The sequence below is a fragment of the Garra rufa genome, chromosome 8, assembly GCF_049309525.1.
Source record: "Garra rufa chromosome 8, GarRuf1.0, whole genome shotgun sequence".
Taxonomy (NCBI): domain Eukaryota; kingdom Metazoa; phylum Chordata; class Actinopteri; order Cypriniformes; family Cyprinidae; genus Garra; species Garra rufa.
Window position 1 is genome coordinate 22,358,282 of NC_133368.1, and position 22,703 is coordinate 22,380,984.

The 22,703-nt window shown below is 35.6% G+C and overlaps 2 protein-coding genes across 9 annotated transcripts in view; both read right to left on the reverse strand.

Annotated features, from left to right (window-relative positions):
* Positions 1 to 14,792, reverse strand: part of lmo7a (LIM domain 7a) — a 65,811-nt gene extending 51,019 nt beyond the window's left edge. For 3 of the 8 annotated variants that reach the window (XM_073846070.1, XM_073846069.1, XM_073846068.1), the window contains exons 1-2: positions 14,637 to 14,792; positions 7,761 to 7,831 (exon numbers count right to left, since the gene is read on the reverse strand). In XM_073846070.1, the coding sequence (XP_073702171.1) occupies positions 7,761 to 7,831; positions 14,637 to 14,705 (140 nt within the window). In that variant the 5' untranslated portion in view covers positions 14,706 to 14,792. The remainder of the gene's footprint in view (positions 1 to 7,760; positions 7,832 to 14,636) is intronic. The other 5 variants (XM_073846071.1, XM_073846073.1, XM_073846075.1 and 2 more) reach the window with 3 other exon arrangements.
* Positions 14,793 to 16,051: 1,259 nt separating this feature from the next.
* uchl3 (ubiquitin carboxyl-terminal esterase L3 (ubiquitin thiolesterase)) lies at positions 16,052 to 21,488 on the reverse strand. Its single transcript, XM_073845815.1, has 9 exons — positions 21,348 to 21,488; positions 21,168 to 21,179; positions 20,693 to 20,821; positions 19,507 to 19,663; positions 19,307 to 19,392; positions 19,161 to 19,208; positions 16,987 to 17,062; positions 16,765 to 16,823; positions 16,052 to 16,611 (listed from the first exon to the last, which is right to left on the reverse strand). Exons 1-9 carry the CDS (start codon positions 21,387 to 21,389, stop codon positions 16,528 to 16,530), a joined length of 693 nt encoding a protein of 230 aa, XP_073701916.1. The 5' UTR covers positions 21,390 to 21,488; the 3' UTR covers positions 16,052 to 16,527.
* Between the last annotated feature and the right edge of the window lie 1,215 nt (positions 21,489 to 22,703).

A 22,703-nucleotide genomic window follows, 5' to 3' on the forward strand; every position in this document is an offset into this window, starting at 1 on the left:
CCTGAAGAAAATACAAACAACTCTCTGTGGAAACAGACATCAGTCAGTAGCGTCTAAGTCAGTCTAGTTTTGTGTGAAAAACTGGTTTGGAAAAATACACATTAAACATATCAAAGGTGTGCAGCTGATACCTAAAAAGGAGTGATGAGCATGAAATATAATATGTGAGAAACTTGATTTCTGCCTGTTCTGGTTATGTGTAATAAAGGGAGAGGCAGCTATGAACATTTTAATATATTGTCTCATACTGTGTATTCTCATTTAGTAATGTAAACTGATTTGACTTTCTTTCTTTAACCACAGAAGGAAGTAAGTCATATAGGTTTGGAACGACATGTGGGTGAGTAAATGATGAGACTCAGAGCTGGGTAGGCTGCTTACAAATTGTAATCCGTTACTGATTCCAAATTACATGACATAAACTGTAGCAAAAATTGTGTAGTTACATTACACATTTTAGGTAAAGTAATCAGACTACTTTTAGATTGCGTTTGACCTAATTTATTAATCACATTGATTTAAATAGGATAATCTTAAAAGTACCATGTTAACATAAAAATACAGAGAATAAGAAAATATATTCCATTTTTTGTTATTAGTGCATATTAGTGTTGTAAGTAGGGCTGGGCGATAAAACGATAACGATATATATCGCGATAGACAAGAGATCGATATCAATATAAAATGTGTTCGATAAAACGTTCGATATTTTGTATTCTTCGTCGGCCCGCCTAGCCCCCCTTTAACGTTCAGTTCATAGCGCCAGACCACAATAGAAGTTAAGGTTATCTTTCCTACAGAACGGGTCCATGTTGTTGTATTAAACAAACTAAATAGCCTTGTGTTATTTATCTTATTTACACGACGGCATTTGATTTCTGTCTCTACATGATCGCGCGTTTACAATGTCTCCTCACAGACGGGATCACGGACTCCATTCATAAAAACGGACTTTACTATAGGGCGGAATGCCGCGGAATTCGTCGATTTTTGGACCAATAAATCAAAAGTTGGTCTGTTAATTAATTCAGATCGCGATATGGACTAGTGTCTGTGAAAACTGAAATGCAAAAAGACCGTTTCAATATGAATCCTGCATGTTCCCGTTTGCCTCTATATCTCTATGCTCTATATGTATGAATGGAGGAGACGCGTTTTATTTTCACTACACGCATACTGCACACGTGACGCTCCCGCTAATTTTTGGCCTTTGCATCTCACATGAACAGACAAAAATCTCCAAAGCTGCTCTGAGTGTCACTTTTTATCAATTTTACCGTTTCATTAGTGAAACTAGCATCATTCATACTGTATTACACACTGAAACTTCAAGGCAACCTGTCAAAATATAAGTACGGTTTAAAATGTGACAGAACCATATTAGTCTTGTATTGCTGTACAGTATAATGTAGGTGTTTATATGTTCACATTTAAATAATTTACATAAAACAATATATATGATAAAAAATAAAATAAAGAGTCACCACTTAATTGTTGAAAAAATACTATTATTATTAAACCTTTTTTTAACTGAATATAATTTTTCTTCTATGTATTAATTTTAACAGTAAAGCTCTGTTTATTTTTATTTTTAATTTGCTTTCATTTGATTATCAGAAAAATTAAAACAAGAATTTCTGAAAAAAAAAAAAAAAGATTGTAAGGCCCTATTGTTCAAAATGTTGTAAGTTTTGGACTTATTTTTTCACTTAAATAAATATTTTTGTTATTACACAAAGTATAGGCTAAAGTACCGGGAAAGAAGTAATGTTGGCTACTGGCAACCAGCAATCTGTGCAGAAATATTATCAGCCAAGTACAACTACTTACCTGTGGTCAAGCCGTAATTCTGGGCCACACATTACCTAAACCATTCACTTTATCGACAATGAATGGGGTTTGAATTGAGGATTAAGAGATAATTAAGTGTATATTGTGACTTTAGACTTATGTTTACATTTTAATTATTTAAAATTTTCCATGGTTGTTGACATTTCTGTCTTGATCAGAGGCAGGTTAAGTTTAAAATAAAAATGCTTGAGTGTAATTTATTTTTCTCCTGGTCCTTATTTTAAATGGGTCATAAAAATATCAATAATTATCGATATCGACCGATATGAATCACTGATATCGTGATATAGTTTTCAGCCATATCGCCCAGCCCTAGTTGTAAGCACATTAAACATTATATTACCTCAAGGTTTCCCAAACTGGTGGCTGTGAGGGAACTGCAGGTGGTTTATGAGTTTAATGAAAAGCTAATAATTAAATCATAAAAAATATGAAATTAAAATTAATTATTTTAAAATCAATCAAAATAAAAAAAAGTACTAAGAAATGAAATATTTTGTTTACTTGCATGTCATGTGACCATAACTAACATCAGAGAACCAATGAACATGCAAATTTGATACTTAATTCTAAAATAAATATTTATTTTATCTATTATTTATATATTTATTTTAAGTAAATACATTAGCCGAAAGAGGACCAGATGACAAAAAAAGTTTGTGAATTTGTGCATTTCAATATGTTCGAATGACAAAAGCCTTCCAAGACACATGGTTAAATAACGAAATACTAAGTGATAATTTAAAAAAATGAATGTGTTCATCAGCAGTTGATGCAACGTTGAAACACTTCGCCAACTGACTAATGACTGATCTTTGTCTGAGTGTCCACAAAACTTGAAGACTTTCTTAATGTATATAACCAGTAGGCCATTTTAGAAAGGTAAACTTAAAAGACTAGGGAGAAATAATTTAGTACAGGGATAATCAACGGTTTGCCGTGCATTAAAAGATTTAAAATGCACGACGTGGAGGCTAATAACTGCCCAATTAATTAAAAAACAGCAGTTTTACCACCTCGTTGCTGAGGAATATAATGTAGCGATCTAGTATCTAGGCTATTTTATTAACCCTTGTGCGTCAAAACAGAAAAGTTACACATAGGTGCAAAATGGACAAAACTGTCCATGTCCAAAAACTGTCATAAAAATATGATTTATTAATATTTTCCACTTTCACTGATGTTGATGTTTTAACCAGCATCTGTTCTATCCATAGATACCAAACATTCATTAATTTTCAGAAATGTAACCCTTTAAATGCTGGTTTGTTTATAATGCCACAGGTGTTTTTTTATGAAAAAATGAAAAATAGTAGTTAATTCCGATATACTAAATGCTAAGCAGATTTTTTTTTTCTTTGCTTATTAGATTCTTGGGTGTGTCAGTGTGTCAGTAAAAAATGGTAAAAATGTAAAATCTGAAGCCTTGCCGATAGAATGAATGCCTATTAGCAAATATTGCATCATTTTATAGTCAAATGGCCCTGGGTTAAAAAATTGCAGTTTTAATGTGTTTCAATGTGGACATTTTTGTCCTTAAGGTCCTGAGTGTGAGTATTTTTTGTACGGAGGGTAAAATAGATTTTTTTTTTAAGGAAATGAGGGTGAAATATAAACATTTCAATAAAAATGAACACCTGAGCCAAAATGTATGCAGTTGGCATTAACACAGGCACACTTCTAACAAAAAACAAAACTGAAATGGACAAAAATGTCCATAAGGTTGCACAAGGGTTAATAAGAAGCGCTGACAACAAGTTTGTGTATGTGCACAGCACAATGCGATCTCTGACATCTCTCTCTGTGTGCGCTAGTGTGCATCAATTAAAGCAGCGTATTAATATAGAACAGTAATTAAACTGACTTGGAACTACCTGTGCATTAAACGGTTTCACTGCATACCTGCCAGCCAATCAGAATCCAGTATCCAGATATTCCATGGAATAATTATGAATAATTTATTTCTGTTGTGTAAATAATAACCATGTAATTCAATGTAGTCTAATTACGAGTATTTTAAAATGTTATTTAATCTAATTATAAGTAATTAATTTTTGGAATCTGATTACATAATGTAATCAGTTACTACCCAGCTCTGCTGGCAATATCTTCCCTGTTTGTAATTGTTAAAACATCCTGCACAACCACACTGAAAAACCTGTTCACACATCTATGAAGCAATTGTACACTCTTTAAGTTCAAGTCAAGACTTTGCTGTTCCGACCCCGGAGGTAGTTTCACAGGAGTCTTTGTTTAGACGTGAGTTCCAGAGTGACAGTATCCTTGGGTAATGTGTGCCTTTGTTCGCTCATGTGGAAATGGCAAAGCTAATAGCTAAGTACAGACTGCAAGAAAGCAGAATGAGAGTGCGGGAGCAGAAGGACGGTGAGATTCTGCACTGGACTGTGGTAATTAGTCTGCTGAGTCACTCGACTGACACCAGCATGTCAGACCGGCCCACGCACTGCCCCAGAACCATCCAGTCAGGTTCAGAAATGTGTTGAAATCCCTGAGCTTGCAGCATGTCACGCCCAGTCCACCGACCCAACGCTCTCTCTACATAAACAGCACAACAGAACTGCTGTAGTAGAGGCCCGAGTGCCGCCTTTCCCCGTGTGCCTGCACTCTGCCCTGCTCGGGTTTCTGAACCCCGGCTAGAGTAGCTAGCACTATGGATCACCTCTACCCAGCTGTCCTTTTAAATGCTCTGCCATCCGTGTTGTTTTTCTCTGCTGGGCTCACTAATGCTTCCTGGGATGGAACTGAGTCTCTAACTGTGGCAGTCGGGTACAAATTATGTGTTTTAAAAATAGCTGCATGACATACTCCGCATTAAATGACACACAGATTAGATGCAAATTCCAAAAGAAAAAAATCAGGTTAGCTTCCATTACATTTCAGCCAACAGGTAAAATATTGTTACAGTGCATAATAGATAAGTAGTTAAAAGGATAGGTCCAATATACAGTAAGCCTAATGGAAAAATGTGCTGTACCTATTTTTGCAAATCAAAACAACAACAAAACACATACCTAGACATACAACTCACTGCAGTTTACAGCTGAAATAAAACTAGTGGCAGTGAAACACCAACACTTTTGATTCCTTCTTACACACATTATGATTACTGGGGCAGATTATCAATTCATAAAGACTTAAAGGGTTTGTTCACCCAGATATTAAAATTAGCCCATTATTTACTCATCCTCAAGGCATCCTAGGTGTATTTAACCTCCTTCTTTCAGACAAATGCAATCAGAGTTATATTAAAAATTCTTCTGGCTCCTTCAAGCTTTATAATAAAATGGGCAGGTATTTCTCTTCATCAGTCCAAAACAAGTCCAATAAAGCGCATCCATCCATAATAAAAACTGTCTCAAATGGCTTCAGATGGTGAATCTATGCATTTTTGTAAAAAAAAAAATCCATATTTAAAACAGGATAATCACTTCAATCTAACTTGCGCTAAAACGGAAGCAGCTCCAGACGAATGACGTAGAACGTCGGTGTTGCATATGCACCTGTGAGTCTCGTGAAAACCAGCATTTGTTTACAGGAGCAAAGGAAGCAATGTTTCTTGTCTCCTCTTGGCTTATATCGAAATCCACCAACATTTTTCTTTACAAATTCACATTTAGTATTTCTAATTTGTGACCGTTGTTTTGTTTTGATCTCTCCATTGCGCGTCCGCATTCATCACTTCTGAGCAGCACATGCGCAAAGCCTATGTCATCTGCCATCTGCCCGGAGCTGTCTTCATGTACAACAGTTGCTCTTTTTTTAAATATGGATATTCTTCTTACAAAAATGCATCGATTCGCTTCATTCACCGCCCGGAGCCGTGTGAGGCACTTTTTTATTATGGATGGACGCGCTTCATTGGACTTATTTTGGACTGATGAAGAGAAACACCTGCCCATTGCATTATATAGCTTGAAGGAGCCAGAACATTTTTTTGATATAACTCTGATTGCATTCGTCCAAAAGAAGGAAGTCATATACACCTAGAATGCCTTAAGGGTGAATAAATAATGGGCTAATTTTCATTTTTGGGTGAACTAACCCTTTAAGCCTGGAATACACTACACAATTTCTGCACTGATTTTTACAGTCTGGAGAAGTTGGCGCTAGATACTGAAAGTCAGAACTAGTCTGCAGTTTTAAAATCGCGTAGTGTATAATAGTCACAGACCCTGATTTTTTAGCTTCAGACTATGATTCCATCCAGTCAGGCATATCAAACATGATATTTTCAGATGATTTTAGAATCCATATTGTTTTCATTTGTCAAGCATCTCTTAGAAACAAAGCACACATATCTGCATGTGTTTGTCGTGATCAGAACAACTTTAAAGTTACACTTTAAAGTGTATGATGGCCAGTTTTCCTTTTCCTTCACTATTTACAAAGTCGGTAAGTGTTTGCCTACAGTGTTTTAAAAATCTGTTCAGATCATGTAGTGTATTCCAGCCTTTAATTTCACTCAGTTCCTTGTACAATATTATGTTATGACCTCAAAGACTGCATAATTTGCAAACAAGTTCATTTTGACATTTACATCTCCGTTTTTCTGGCATAGTAAACTTGCTCAGTAGCTCCCCTGGTACAGCACTGATACATACATTTTAATGAAACACAAGTCATGCTAAAAAGCTCAAAGACTTGTAGGAGCGAGTTAAAATGGTATGGTTTGTTTAGCAAATGTGTTTTTATCTTACACTTGCTTTTATTAACATTATCGATTAGTTTAAATGTTGAGTTTAGTGTACAGTAGATTGTGCATTATTTTTAAAAGTGATACAGTATTAACTATTTAGTGTCTCTAAGCAGAAATTTCATTTCTGAATTCCCAAAATAAACAACAACAAACACCATAAAATGTTGCCAGATTTCACCTTTATCTGCCTGAGTTGAACAGTTTAAAAGGCCAATTTCAATAATTAAGGTCCAAATTTATAAGACTGTTTTCTTCTATAAAACAAAAAAAGATTTTAAACGGTTTTTAACTGTTTTTATTCATACAATGAAAGTCAATGGGGACCTAAAGAAACCGTAAAATGTTATTTATTACAGAACATTATTACTTAACACAAGCACCATTAAGGTGTTATTGTTGATTTTATATTAGATTTAGGCACTTTTGCTCTTTACATCATATAATCTGATCTTTTTGATCCATCACACTTGAACTAAACCACTAGAGTTGTGTAGATTACATTTGTTACATATGACCCTGGACCACAAAACCAGTCGTAAGATTACACCTGAGATACACCTATTTGAAAATCAGGAATCTGAGGGTGCAAAAAATCTAAATATTGAGAAAATCGCCTTTAAAGTTGTCCAAATTAAGTTCTTAGCAATGCATATTACTAATCAAAAATTAAGTTAATAAAAATTTACAAAATATTGTAATGGAACATGATCTTTACTTAATATCCTATAGATTTTTGGCATAAAAGAAAAATAATGATTTTGACCCATACAATGTATTTTTGGCTATTGCTACAAATTTTTCTGTGCTCCTTAAGACTGGTTTTGTGGTCCAGGGTCACATATATGGACTTTATGGAGCTCAAAACATTTGTACCCCATTGACTTGTATTGTATGGACACAAAAACAGCCGAAACATTCCTCAAAACTAATTTTTTGTTCTGTAGAAGAAAGTAGTTCTATAGGTTTGGAACAAAATGAGGATGAGAAAATGAAATAATTTGCATTTATGGATTAACTGTCCATTTAAGACTATTAATACTATATTATGCATGAAGGAGTTATGCAATAGTTTTTATTATAAGCAATTTTAAAAGGTATAGCCACAACGTTATAGCAGAAATCTTTTCATGCATTAAGCAAGAAAACCACAGTAAAAATTAAGAGAAGTGCAAGTAAAAACAGCTTTACTTACTCACACAACAGCAGTCCATTCTCCAGAGAACTCCGGAAATTACTGCTCCCAAACTTCTTCTTAGTGACTGCCTGCGAGACGGGGACAAACACAGGAAGCACTAAGAACCAGTGAGTGGGAATGTTAAGACGTCCAGGGAAAGGAGAGGAAAGTTGTTCTTCCAAGCTGCAAGTCCAAACGACTAGCACACCAGTACAACAACACAGCCTCTTTTGGAGAATCGTGGGTTATTCAGTAATCAGGGCTGGAGCCCAGCGGCCAAACCACAGAGAACGAGAGCATCTGGAGGAATGTCACAGTTCTACACACAGTTTCATGCCTTTCCAATGATCTCAAGCTACTCCTGCAGGACACATAGGGTAGGCAGCCCATTGTTTTTGCTCACACACAGGGAAGCATTTATGTTGTGTTTATACCCTCAGACGACACCGTTACAATGTGAGCCCTGTTGCTCCACACCTCATATAACATAATCTACGAGTAAAGCCCCTTTTTCCGAATACAAATGTTTTCAATTTCCAAGTCTGAACGCCAGTAAAAACAAATTTGCTCATTTAGCTTTCATGAGACAATGTCATTATGAGTAATACTTTAAGTATGTTTCATAACACGCTACTGGTCTACAAAACATCACATTAAAAAAACCCTCAGCTAAACACAAGGGAAAAAAAAATCAGGCCATACAGATATCTTTAGACGTGTAACCGCTTATTGATAACATGAAGTCTGCTGTTTTGAATAGCACACTCTTAAGCTGCTTTTGCTTGGCTGTCGCTCAGAAACATGGCATGTATTCAGAGGGTGTGGAGAGCCTTACATGTAAAAGGACACTTGTTATGCCGAGATCAGTATTGACTGTGAGATTTGAACCGCAATTGTTCTCTTTTAGAAGCAGAACTTCAAAGGACACTTTCTATGTCTGCTGAACAAAACAAGGACAAAAATAATGTGTGGACAAATACTATGCTCCTCATAGTAGATCGGGTTACACTGCAAATTACAGTAGATTATTTCCACAGGAATTCTGTAGCCCCTGTCACACTGATCTAAATCTTTCAGAGTTGAGATAACTAGTAACAGCCAAAAATGTTCATTATGTGTTAGAATACATAATAAAGATTAAATTATTTGGCACAGAATGACAAATAACTTCCCACTTCCCGTACCTTTCATGTAGATGTACTGTATGTAACCATTATAAAACCCTCACAGATATGAGGTGTGAAGAGATAAGAGGTTAATCATATGGAGCACATTCACACAGCATGGCGGAGTAAACATTAGAGTTCAATGACATATGAAATCCTGACCCCTGCTGTTCCTGTCATTGTAATGTCTGTGATAGTTTAAAAATCTCACTATAGCAGGTGAAGAACTATTTTACAAATCATTTACATAGCCAATAAACAAATTAAAATAAATAAATAAATACTATTAAAATTATTTATTTACAATAACAATTGTTTATTCAGCAATAATGCATTAAATATCACGGCTTTCACATAATCATGCAAAAAGCAGCATAACGGTTTTCAACATTGATAATAATAAGAAATGTTTCCTGAGCACTAAATCACCATATTGCAATGATTTATGAAGGATTATGTGACACTGAAAAATGGCTAATGAAAATTTAGCTTTGTCATCATTGGACTATATTACATTTTTACATTTATTAGAATATATTAGAAAATGTTAATAATATTTCACTATATTATTGATTTTACTGTATTTTGATCAAATAAATGCAGCCTTTAAAAGGTAAAACCACACAGTTAAAGGTCCACTGAAGTGTTTTGAATTTGTTATTCTATGTGTTGACGTAATTTCAACTGAAACAGGAAGACATATCCAGCAGTTCCACCCCCTTTTTTAAATAGGTAATAGCATTTTGTTTATATCTTATCTATATAATTTGGTCCAGAGCCATTGAGCTTGATAAAGCCCAGTGTTGCCAAGAACGCAGTTTTCCCATGGATTTTTGCTACTTTAACGCTGTTGCCGCGGATTGCTTTTCATGTCCGTGGGTAGAAGTGACCCCAATAACGTGATATTTGGCATACGTAGATGCCTCGTTAGCAACTGTTTCTATGGGCCGTTATACGTAAGCCATCCACCATAATGGTCAACTTGACATCGTCCACCATAGTAATTAATGAATATTTGAAGATGCCACAATCCTGCACAGCTGATGGTCTGCGAACCCATATATGGTGAATGAAGTCAAGTTGACTGTTACAAGATGGAGGACACGACTACGTGCTTGGAGCGGTCGACCCTGCAGAAAAAAACAGCTAAAACCAGTCTAGGCTGGTTGGCTGGTCTTAGTTGGTTTAAGCTGGCCAGGCTGGGAAAGTGGCCAAAACCCCTCTAAAACCAGCTATGACCAACTAAAACCAGCCAATCAGCCTGTTTTTCAGCAGGGGATTGGGGAATCTATACATATGATGTTTTGCCCCTGGAACATGACTTTTAACTGGGTAACCCCACCATAAAATGTGTATTTTACCCCCAGGAACACGATTTTTGCCGCGATTGGGCTAGTTTTATGTAGTAATTGAGCGGGTTTTGTTGTGAAAATCTGGCAACCCTGGTAAAGGCGCATTTGACAGTGTATGATAGCCACAATCTTATCCATATCGCAATATCTATAGAAAAAAAAATCATTCTGTGAATCGTTCCCTATCCCCTATATAGTGCACTACGTGCCATTAACCTTACAGAAAATACTAATTCTGTGAACAAATGACCGATCTCAGCAGCAGCTTTATAATGTAGGGGACAGAACGTGTCAAATTCTATAGAGCATTTGATTGGACAGAAAGTTTGATGAGAAGCTAAAGTGCAGGGTGACGTCATCAAAATCACTGATCCATATTGGCGGAAGTTAGAGACTGTAAGTTTTGAATCTTGTAAATGGGAATTTTGTCACTGTTTTGGAGCACACTAACTTATAGATAATCTTAAAGGAACACTCCACTTTTTTTGGAAATAGGCTCATTCTCCAACTCCCCCCGAGTTAATAAGTTGAGTTTTACCGTTTTGAAATCCATTCAGCCGTTCTCCTAGCCTGGCAAGCCAGACCCACATAAATGTAGGGTCTGGGCACTCTCCATAGACAGGGCTCAACCGGAGGGGTGGGATAAACGGTTGTCTTTCAAACTCCTCTCCACGCAATAGGATAGCGCTACAACCAATCAGAGACGTAGTCGGTCAGGTGACGTAGTCAGAGCGACGAAAATTTTTAACAAAAATCAGTGCACTGTGCAGTCTGTCAGCTAAATAATAGACATAGATGGGCACTAAACCTTTAAAAGTAAACAAAAACATGCACAGACAAATCCAAATTACACCCTGCGGCTCGTGACGATACATTGATGTCCTAAGACACGAAACGATCGGTTTTTGCAAGAAAATGAACAGTATTTATATAATTTTCTTTTTACCTTTGATACACACCCACGTCCATCTGTCATGAGCACGAGTTTAGCATATCTATGATTCGACTCGTCACATGTGAACGCGCTTTGATGTAGTATACGCAAACACCGAAAGGGGAAATATGTAAAAAAAAAAGTCCAGGATGAGTTTGCGCAAGCAAACGTAATCTTTTTCAGCTTTAAATGGGTTTGAACAACCAGGAAAAGCGCAAGTAATTACCATTTTGAATAGCCGCTATATCCACAATCTCTTGTGCTGTGTAAACAATGAGTGTCGTATACACGCCACAGATCGCTTCCGGTGTTTGCGTATTCTACACCACAGCGCGTTCAGATGTAACGAGCTCCTGCTCAGGACACATGGACGTGGCTGTGTATCAAAAGTAAAAAAATATATAAATACTGTTCAGTTTTCCACGCTTAATTCACGGAACCAGGAATTCATGTCTGACGGAACTTATGGTCGCAGGTCAGTCGTCATCATGTTAAGCCCGCCCACCGACTCGTGATTGGCCCGGTACATCTTGGATTTTACGGAAATTTAAGTGAATTGAGAGTAACTAGACTGACCTTGGAAGCAAATGTAATTTGCTGCCGCTAGGGGCGCGTCTAGATTCTAGGCTACCGTTCTCCTGTTCTGGCGATATCACTTTTAGCATAGCTTAGCATAGATCATTGAATCCTATTAGACCAGTAGCATCACATTCAAAAATGACCAACAAGTTTCGATATTTGTCCTATTTAAAACTTGACTCTTCTGTAGTTATATTGGGTACTAAGACTGGCGGAAAATGTAAAGCTGCGATTTCCTAGACTGATAAGATTAGGAACTACACTCCCATTCCGGTGTAATAGTCAAGGAAGTTTGCTGCTGTAATAAGGCTGAAGCAGGCGCAGTAATATCACGCAGCGCCTGAAATTAGTTCCCAGCTATGTTAGCATTTGCACATGTGCTGTGTGTATTACTCCGCCTGCTTCGGCCATATTACGGCAGCAAACTTCCTTGACTATTACGCCGGAGTGTAGTTCCTAATCTTATCGACCCAGAAAATCGCAGCTTTACATTTTTCGCTGGTATTAGTACACGATATAACTACAGAAGAGTCAAGTTTTAAATAGGACAAATATCTAAACTCGTTGGTCATTTCTGAACGTGATGCTATTGGTCTAATAGGATTCAATGATCTATGCTAAGCTATGCTAAAAGTCATATCGCCAGAACAGGAGAACGGCTGAATGGATTTCAAAACAGTAAAACTCAACTTATTAACTCTGGGGGAGTTGGAGAATGAGCCTATTTCCAAAAAAAGTGGAGTGTTCCTTTAAGGCTAACATATTCATACTGAAAGTAAAAAAAAAAATTGATTTCATGGGGACTTTAAGATTCTAAATGTTAAAAATTAAACTATTTCACATCCTTACCTCCAGATATCCCCATTCTAACATCAACAAATACGGACCAAAAAAAAGAATTTAATACAAACAATTTGTTCCTTAACATTCCTTAACGTTACACTGTGATCACACTGATTTAAATAGCAGGTTTCGATGATTTAGTACATGATGATTTATATTCAGCTGCACATTTGCACAAAGCTATAGTTCATTCTTGAAGGAGCAATGAGGCATTCCAAGCTGTTTGGACACACGGAATGCTGCACATCGTTAATTGTGCCAAACTGCTTTAATCCCTTTGACCAAACAGGGTCTGCTTAACATGAAGAAATATTGGGAAGGAAAAGTTCAACAACACACCTCTGGGGTCATTTCAGGCTAAAAAGAACAAACGGGATAGCTAATAGATGTTTCATTCAAGTCTGTAAACAAATGCTTATTATTTAAAAAAAAAAAAAAAACTTAATGTACAACAACAAATTTAAACTTCAAATTAGATGACCCACATTCACCTCAACAATAATAACCATTCAATGATCATCATTGAAATGAAGTGAGATACTTTCCAATATGATTTCACTACAATAATGATTTCGCCACAGTGACAAATGACAACTTCTTAAAACTTTCTACTCACCAATATACCAAACAAATTCAGAAGGGTGGCTAATTTTGGGTTTGAATTTAACAAGCTGAGAACTACCCTGGAGGAAAAGCAGGAATGTCTCTGCCCACAGACCGGGTGCCTGGTGCAAAAATGAGCACATGTGACAAACTCCAGATCATTCAGCGGACTATAACACCCTACACACTCAAACACTTAGTCTTCAGAACTTCTCAGTGCCCCCTCACGCCTGACAACCCATTAAGCGCTTCAGATGGGACGCTAAGCGGCACATCACCTTTCTTTGCAGGGGAGCAATCGGGGCTGAAACTGCCCTGCCAAGGTCCACTGCCTGTGACAATGAACCAGTGTGCATGTGTGAGAGACTGATGTCACACTGAAAGTATTCAGATTCACCCCTCATGAATTAAGAACAATATTTGTTCAGTTACAGCCACTGCTTTGGCTCTGCCATCTCCTGCTGAGAAGGGAATTCACAAGGATAGGAAATTTCTAATCATTTGTGCCTTAGACTAAGAGCGTTCCAGAGGGTTTAGTGGAATAAACCGAGTAAAGCGTGTGAAAATTGTTGCCAAAGTGATCTTGACGGAAAAAGAAAATAGATCAGGTTTTTGAGTATTTTAAAGGGGTACTCCCCACTTTCTTTCTTCTGTGGAACACAAAAAAAGATATTTTGACAGAATGTTTGTAACTAAAGAGTTTCGGGTCCCACTGACTTCCATTGTATGGACAAAATAATATCTTCTTTTGTGTCCCACAGCAGAACATGTGTTGCTTTGGAACAACATGAGAGGGAGTATAAATAAACAGTTTACATTTTAGGTTAACTATTCCTTCAATGCTTTGTTATTGGGATAAGATTAAACAATGCATTTTACTGTCCTCCTGACAATCACAAATGTGTTAATTGTGGACAGGAAGATAATAATAAATATTAATCTACTAAAAATATAAAACGAATAAATATAAAGTTAATTATTATTAACAAAGAAACAAATAATCAAACTTAAAAAGTATCCATGTTTTGTCGTTTTGACAGTGGTATAAAGTGCAACAGAGTACTAGAAATGTTACAATAAATGTAACCTTTATTTTGGTTAAAGACATATCCATATAAATATACACTCATTCATATTTACTGCAAAGACAAAACACTACCAATGCAGCGTTTAGCAAAAGTAAAAGACAAAGCTGAACGTAGCTATGAGATAAACATACTAATGATAATGATCAAAACATTTGCCAAGGTTTTATAAATTCTCATAAACATGAATTCAACAGGTCTGGGAGATCAGCACGTGTTAATGAATCGAATCAGTGCAGTTTTATTTTGGTTACCTCAAAATTTTGCAGTATCAGGTGTCATTTCCCTGAACTGATCTTTATCTAAATGAGAGTAGGTGTGAAAGTTCTTACCTCAATCCATCTTTGTGCTTCGGAGTAAGCAGCCTCATAACCCACCGCAGACTGCGGTCGCCACTCCATCACCGGCCTAAAGTGCGCTTCTTGGTGAGGAAACGGGCGTCTACACTACAAGAACGCGAGCAAGACGCGCGTATAGTTAAAACGCGAGCGTTTTGTTCTGCCGCGTCTCGTGAATAATTTTAAAACTACTAGAATCGCAACGTCAACGAGCAAAGATCTTACAACAGCCGTAAAGGACGCACGGTAAAAACTTAAATCTCCTCTTGATCTTTAGCTTTCTCCTGAGAAACTTTAGAGTCGAGTTGTGTACTTTATACGCCCCCTAGTGCGTCAAGATACGCACCTAAACTACTGTCAGATTACATTACAGGTGCCGAGGGCACAATAAAGCGCCTTTGGGGGGGGGGACACTAATGTTTGTAGATTAAGTTAAATACTTGTTTACGAGTAGGCTACACAGACAGGTCAAATTATATAATAAAGATTGACGACTTTTAAAGTTAAAAACAACACAGCTTTGATTTGATGTTTTCAGTTAGGCTGTACAATCTAAACACTTCCTTTTTTTTTTTTTAGAGTTGTAGAGTGTACAAGTAGCTAACTATTGTAAACATGTTTAAGGGATATATTTCGGTCAGCTGGTTATTATGGCTAAATGATTTGAACAAAATTATTTTATTTTCGTGAGAATACAAATACTATAGAGTGCCCAGGAACACTAAACCAACCTATCAGCATTTAATTTGCAATAATAACCAGCTGACGTAGCCTATACAGTATCTACATATTATTAGGTTATTTATCAAATATAAACAAACAAAAAAAAAAAAAAAAAATCACAGATACAGCAAGCAACACTTTCCTAATTTTCCTTGGACAACAGCCATTACTCATTCTGCAACTGACTAAACAGATTAGTGTTCAAGAAGAGGCATGTACTGTAAGTAATAAATAAATATAAATATTCACCTATCAACACTGAAGACGCTGTAGGGAAATAACAAGAATAATAACAATGTGCAGTAAAACTGTTTGCCCTACAAACCATTGTGTTTACAGTTCATATAATACATAAAAATAATATGGTAAGACACACCAATTTGCAATATCAAGCAGCAAAAGGAGCTGGACGTGAATGAGACCAGAAGTCATAATTTTTACAAATGGCCATGCCCCACTCTAAGCTAAAAAATAAGATGGAAACTCAATACCTTAAAATCAAATATAAATCAGAACAAATTATTTTTGTTAACAATCTGAATGTATTGAATGTGTAAAGAAAACATTGCTGTTTCGAAGGAAAAAATAAGGATGTAAACAAAAGATGCATAAATCACTACTTAAGTATTCAGGGAGCAAACTGTTTTCACTCATAATACAGCAATGAGGTCACCACGAGATGAAAACACTGGAAATTTGTTCTTTATTGTTTTAGTCTAATCTGATTTTCTGTTTCTTGAAAAAACTGTATTGAGAACAAGTAGGCCACCATTGGCACACTGACACACCTGTTAAAAGAGCATTTTGTGTCAAAACATGGTAAGTCTACATATTCATCAGGAGAACTTTTATTTTAAATGGATTTTTTCTGGCAGAAAAAAACACCATAAGGTGAATTAATATCATTAACATCAAGAAAACTTTTTATAATTTTGGAGAAATGAACAAATTATTTTCAATCAGAGAGTGTAAACTTTCAGATACAACATTTTATGTGCATGTACATTTTTTTTGATATTAGCTAATTTGCTTTGTTGGTTATGGTCAAACCTTTAACAAACTTTTCTTTATTCAAAGTCAAAACTGAACCTATAAAGGTTTAAAGTATTCAGCACTTCTGAATGATTGGCAGTTTTTCTCTTAGGTAAAATAACAAGAAGATTTATGCTTTGGAAAGAGCCACCACAGTGAAACGGAGCTCCTGGGGATCACGTGCCATGAACTTCTTGCAGACCTCTGCAGAATCCTGTAGATCAAGGGGAAAACATATTGCCAAATGCATAAAACTAGACCCCCAGTCCACACCTATTTAAACAAGTTCTACAAACAAAACAAGTTGCAAATATACATTCCTTACTAGAGAGAGTCTATGCATCTATATGAATGAGAAATATCCTACCTCAAGAAATGTGTCCTCTGTGGTTTTCCCATGAACAATTGGAAAAGGTTTGCGCCCATCTGAAACACATGAACAAAATATGAACACCTGTAATATCTCCGTTCACAATGTTCTTTAAAATAGTTTTTTTTTTTTTTTTTACTGTACATCTCTAAATTGTGTAGAACTGACAAGCACCTAAAACAACAACAAAATTCATCATGTAAAACTAAATATACCTACCCAGTTCATATAAATGTCCCTCAACGTTCACAAAGGCGATAAAATGCAAATCCACTTTTTCATCTAAACTTGGAGCCTATAAAAGAATGAGCAGAGTAAACAGTAAGCGTGTTAAATTTTTCAGACACTGGAAAAGCAATAAAAAAGCAGAACTGAGATCCAACACAATGACAATACTAAAGCTCTCAAAGTCCACTAAAAAGAAGGTGATTAAGAATTAACAGAGCATCTCAGTCCTGTGGAATGAGGTAAAACCAGATTGGAAGGGTCTTAAAGGTTATACTGTAAGTAGATGTGACTGCAGCAACAATTCTCACAAGACTATAGAAAAAAAAGTAGGACTCAATTAGAAATGATAGGTTTTTTTATCTCATGAAAGTGACAGGTTGCAGGAGGCAAGGTGTAATTGTTTTTGAATAAAGGTTACAAGAGTACATAAAATGCACATGGATAAATAATTTATAATAATAACACTGCACATTTTTTTTTCTTGTTTGAATAAGAATTGTTAGGTTAAGGCATCAGATGACCCAGATATGCAAAATCTTTGAATATATGGGTCCAGAATTAATTATACAATAAAGCAGCTGGGCCACTTTGCCTCTACTCTTTTAAATGGAATCCTGGGTATTAAGACTTGTATGGCTTAATATAATGTAAAGGATGGCTCTTACTGAAATATGTAGCAGTAAACTCATGAAAAACTTCATTCAAAAATCCACATAGTTTTATACATACTTTGCACTATGGGGGGTGGTATTATTTTGATGACTTCAAATGGTTGCACGTGGTGAGCTACTGCTGCTACCTCTTGCTGTTTTTACCGCAACACAAAAAAAAAAAAAAACTGAGAAAACAAAATACTAATACAACAGTTTTTAATCTAAGGGCAACAGGAGAAGCGATGTAAGTCTTCACTACTTTCCTAGAGATAAGAAGAGAAGAAACGAATGGGAAGATTCCTGTGGATGAATAAAACTTCCTTAAGACCTGCGTCTTTGTTCTCTCCACTTCACCCCTGACATCTTTTGAAGCTTTTGACAGACCACCAGGGGTGTTTAGACTATGTTAGGTATGGTATTTGGTTTAATCCTACGTTTATACCTGTAAGCTCTTTCAGTAGCTGTGGTCATAGTATTAGTATTTCATTTTCCGAGTTGTGTTGTGGTACAAATAGCAACAGGTAGCACCAGTAACTCACCAAGTGCACCGTTTCATGTCATAGAAATGATTTAACCCCCATAGTGCAAAATATGGGTTTTTTAATAAATAACGTAAATCTTTTACAGGTTTTCTACTACATATTTAAGTAAGAGTTATATTATGTTATATTAGGCCATACAAGTCTTAATATCGGTTTTCCTTTAAAGAAATTGTGAATTAAAGGAGTAGTTCACTTTCAGAACAAAAATTTACAGACAATGTACTCACCCCCTTGTCATCCAAGATGTTCATGCCTTTCTTTCTTCAGTCGTAAAGAAATGGTGTTTGACAAAAACATTTCAGGACAAAAACATTTCTCCATATAATGGACTTCTATGGTGCCCCCAAGTTTGAACTTCCAAAATGCAGTTTAAATGCAGCTTCAAAGGGCTCTAAATGATCCCAGCCGAGGAAGAAGAGTCTTATCTAGCAAAACGATCGGTTATTTTCTAAAAACTTTTACAACTTATATACTTTTTAATCTCAAACGCTCGTCTTGCCGAGCTAGACAAGACAAGCCTTTGAGGTTAAAAAGTATATAAATTGTAATTTTGTTTTTAAATAACCCATTGTTTCACCAGATAAGACATTTCTTTCCTTGGCTGTGATTGTTTAGAGCCCTTTGAAGCTGCATTTTGGAAGTTCAAACTCGGGGGTACCATTGAAGACCATTATATGGAGAGAAATCCTGAAATGTTTTACTCAAAAAAACAATTTCTTTATGACTGAAGAAAGAAAGACGAACATCTTGGATGACAAGGGGGTGAGTACATTATCAGTAAATTTTTGTTCTGAAAGTGAACTACTCCTTTAAGGTCTAACAAATTTTCAAAATTCTGCTACTTCAACATCAACAAAACAACATTACATGGAAAATTCATCAATGGGATAAAACTTCAAAATGTGTGCAAATACTCAGTACTGTTTTGAATAGTGTTTTAACAACTACTTTGTATTTAGCAAATACCAACCTCTGTTTGTCCTTCTTGAGCGCTTGACTCATGTGTTACTCGGATACTCTGAAAACACAAAAACATCAGCACCATGAATAAAAGTCCCATTCTGTTAATTCCCTCAGGGCCATTCAGTTGCACCAAAAAGCATAATATGTTATCACCTCATCTTTTTCAAGGAAAGCTGCCTTTTCTTCTGGGCTCAACTTTGTAGACTGCAGTAAAAATGCCTTAAGCGGTGAATTGGGCTCTATATAAAAAAAGAACATAAAACACAGGAGTACATTGATTATACAAATGAACTACTATTTTTTTCATAACAGGGGAAGTCACTCAAAAAAAAATTACCAACATTGATACTTACCAAACTCCAGATGCCTTTGATTGTTTGCCACAGCATGAATTAGCCCTATTGTACCACATGCATTGCCGATGGTTTGCTTCATGAAGTACACATCCGAGGACACCTCTTGTCCTTGTGCCTTAATTTTTGCCTCCTCCTCCTGTCTAAAGGTTTCATACTACATTGAGGAAAAGAATGAAACTAAAATGTAATCTTCAGTAATTATCACACAATGTAAAAATAATAATAAAAATAAGCAAAAATGACAAACCTAATTCATTCATCTGACTTATCTAATTATACATATAAAATCAACTCCTTTAGGATATAGTGGAACAGGACTTGCGATCACACAAATGGCACAAATATTTTAAGCTAGTTACATAAAAACATAGAATTGGTCTAATTTAATGCCAAAAAAACAACCAAGTAACCCTAATGCATAAAATTTAGGCTAAATTTATGCAATTGGATGTGCATCATAAATATCATTACAAGTGTCAATGCTGCGTTATTCAGTTAAATGAAAATTCTCATTAATTAGTCAATACTCACCCTCATGTCGTTTCAAACCCTTAAGACCTTTGTTCATCTTTTGAACATAAATTAAGATATTTTTGATGAAATCCAAGAGCTCTCTGACTCTGCATAGACAGCAAAGCAACTGACACTATCAAGGCCCAGAAAGGTAGTAAAGGTAGTAAAGGTTAAAATAGTTCATGTGACATCAGTGGTTCAACTGTAATGTTATGAAGCTACGCCTTGAACGTGTCAGTTGCATTTCTGTCTATGCAGTGTGAGAAAGCTTTGGAATTTTATCGAAAAATAAGGTCTTACGGGTTTAGAACAACATGAGGGTGAGTAGTTAATGATAGAATTTTCATTTTTGGGTGAACTATCTCTCATTTCATTTTAGTTCATGGTAAAGAGAGAAACTCAAGATGAGACTTCTGTTCCATTTTATTTAAACCAAGTCTTAAGTAAATCAATACACGCCTTTATCATACATATTAAAATTAATATCATGTCAAACAGAGAAAGTGCCTTGCATCTAAAAAACAAAACGTATACAACTATGATCTGATATAATTGGCAAGCATAGCTGATGCCAGCAACAACCGTATCCAGTTGCAACTATAAAGGCATCTATAAATACAGAGTTTGTTTGCTGACATAGAGTCAATATGGGTAAAAACTGCAGTCATACCTTCTCTGTTATAGGGAAGAGCAAAAGCACAGCACACACAGGCCTTGGCACCAAACTGAGAACTTCAGCTTCCAAACCGTACACATCCCCAAACTGCCAGGTAGGTACCAAGCCAAGCTGCCGTAAAAACTTAAAGGTATGACACAACACATATTTATTAAAAACAAATCAAATATCATAAAACTAGTAAAGGGGTTAGAAGTGTATAGTGAGAGACACACAAGGGCCTACACAATCCAGAAGCGTTTCTATTTAAACATATCAATGATAAACTAATGTGGAACAAAATACATTTCACATTAGTACAAATACAATAAAGTTAAACAAGATATCAAGCGCAGTATTGCTGATAAACATAATAACTCAAAGTTAAAGCAATTAGCTTATCACAAACGTGCTTTAATAAACCTGATTCATTCATTTGGCACAAGTTTTGATTCCTAGACACACCCAGATAGTCGAGACCTCTACTCACTTGGTTCATAACCTGAAAAGCAGACACAGAACACAAAACAGTATCATATAAAATATGATGGCAAAGACATGAGCTGCAGCTTACCGTTCCTGCTAAAAGCTGCCTATGAAAAAATGAACCGATGAACGATATAAAATTCAATTAATGACAAAAAATCGTTCGATCGTGGGAAATTCATACCTCTGGGTTGGCTTCCAGTGGTAACCAGCGCTGGCCCTCCATCTCAGATTTAGCCCTGTCTGATATCCTAAATAAAAAAGATGATATTGCTACCTCGAGCAATGGTGAGCAGACGCTTTGACAGCTGAGGAGGAAGTTCAATGGAAGATGTGTGCGCGGGTGTGTGAATTCAGCCACACCGGAAATGAATGCTCAAATTACAAAATAAAGGTATGCGGCATCATTCGTACTGTTTAGTGTCACCAAGGTCTTTCGCGATCTTACTACGGTTATATGCACATAATGTTTCTATTAAAGTTTATGGATTTAATGGTTTGGCCTTTATTCTGAAATACATATACACTACAGGCAAAATGTTTAAATAGTAAGACTTCACAAAGCCTGAGCAGAACTTGCATTTATTTGATCCAAAGTAGCATACAGCAAAATCAGTAACATTTTGAAATATTTATTAGCATTATATTATATATTAGCATTTAAAATAACCGTTTTCTATTTTAATATATTTTAAAATGTTATTTATTCTTGTGATTTCAACGCTGAATTTTAGCATCATTACTCCAGTCACATGATGATCCTTCAGAAATCATTCTAAGATCTGATTTGCTGCTCAAAAAACATTCAGTAGTGTTATGCTGAAAACAGCTGAGTAGATTTTTTTCAGGTTTCTTTGATGAATAGAAAGTTCAGAAGAACAGCATTTATCTCAAATAAAAATGTGTAACAATACAATTTAAATGTTTTCATCATCACTTTGGTCAATTTAAAGCAGCCTTGCTTAATACAAGTATTAATTCCTATAACTTATATATATGATAATGACTCCAATAAATGATACTGACTCCAAGCTTTTGAGTGGTATAGTGTGTAATGTTACAAAAGCTTTTTATTTCAGATTAATGCTGATCTTTGGATCTTTCTATTCATCAAAAAAGCCTGAAAAAATGTACTCTGTTTATTATTATTATTATTATTATTATTATTAATTATTATTATTATTATTAATAATAATATTTAAAACAGAGTACATATACTTTACTAGCAAATCAGCATATTAGAATTGCAGGATCATGTGACACTGAAGACTGGAGTAATGATGCTGAAAATTTAGTTTTGATCATAGGAATGCATTTTAAAAATTTTCAAATGGAAAGCAGTTATTTTAAATAGTAAAAATATTTCTAAATATTATTTATTTTCTGTGTTTTGGATCAAATAATGCAAAAAATGCAGGCTTGGTAAGCAGAAGAGAATTCTTTAAAAAACATTTAAAATCTTTGTGCTATGTAATTATTTTATACTTAATTGGTTTCTTCTTCTTATTCTTTACAACGTCACTAAATGTTGTCACGGTAC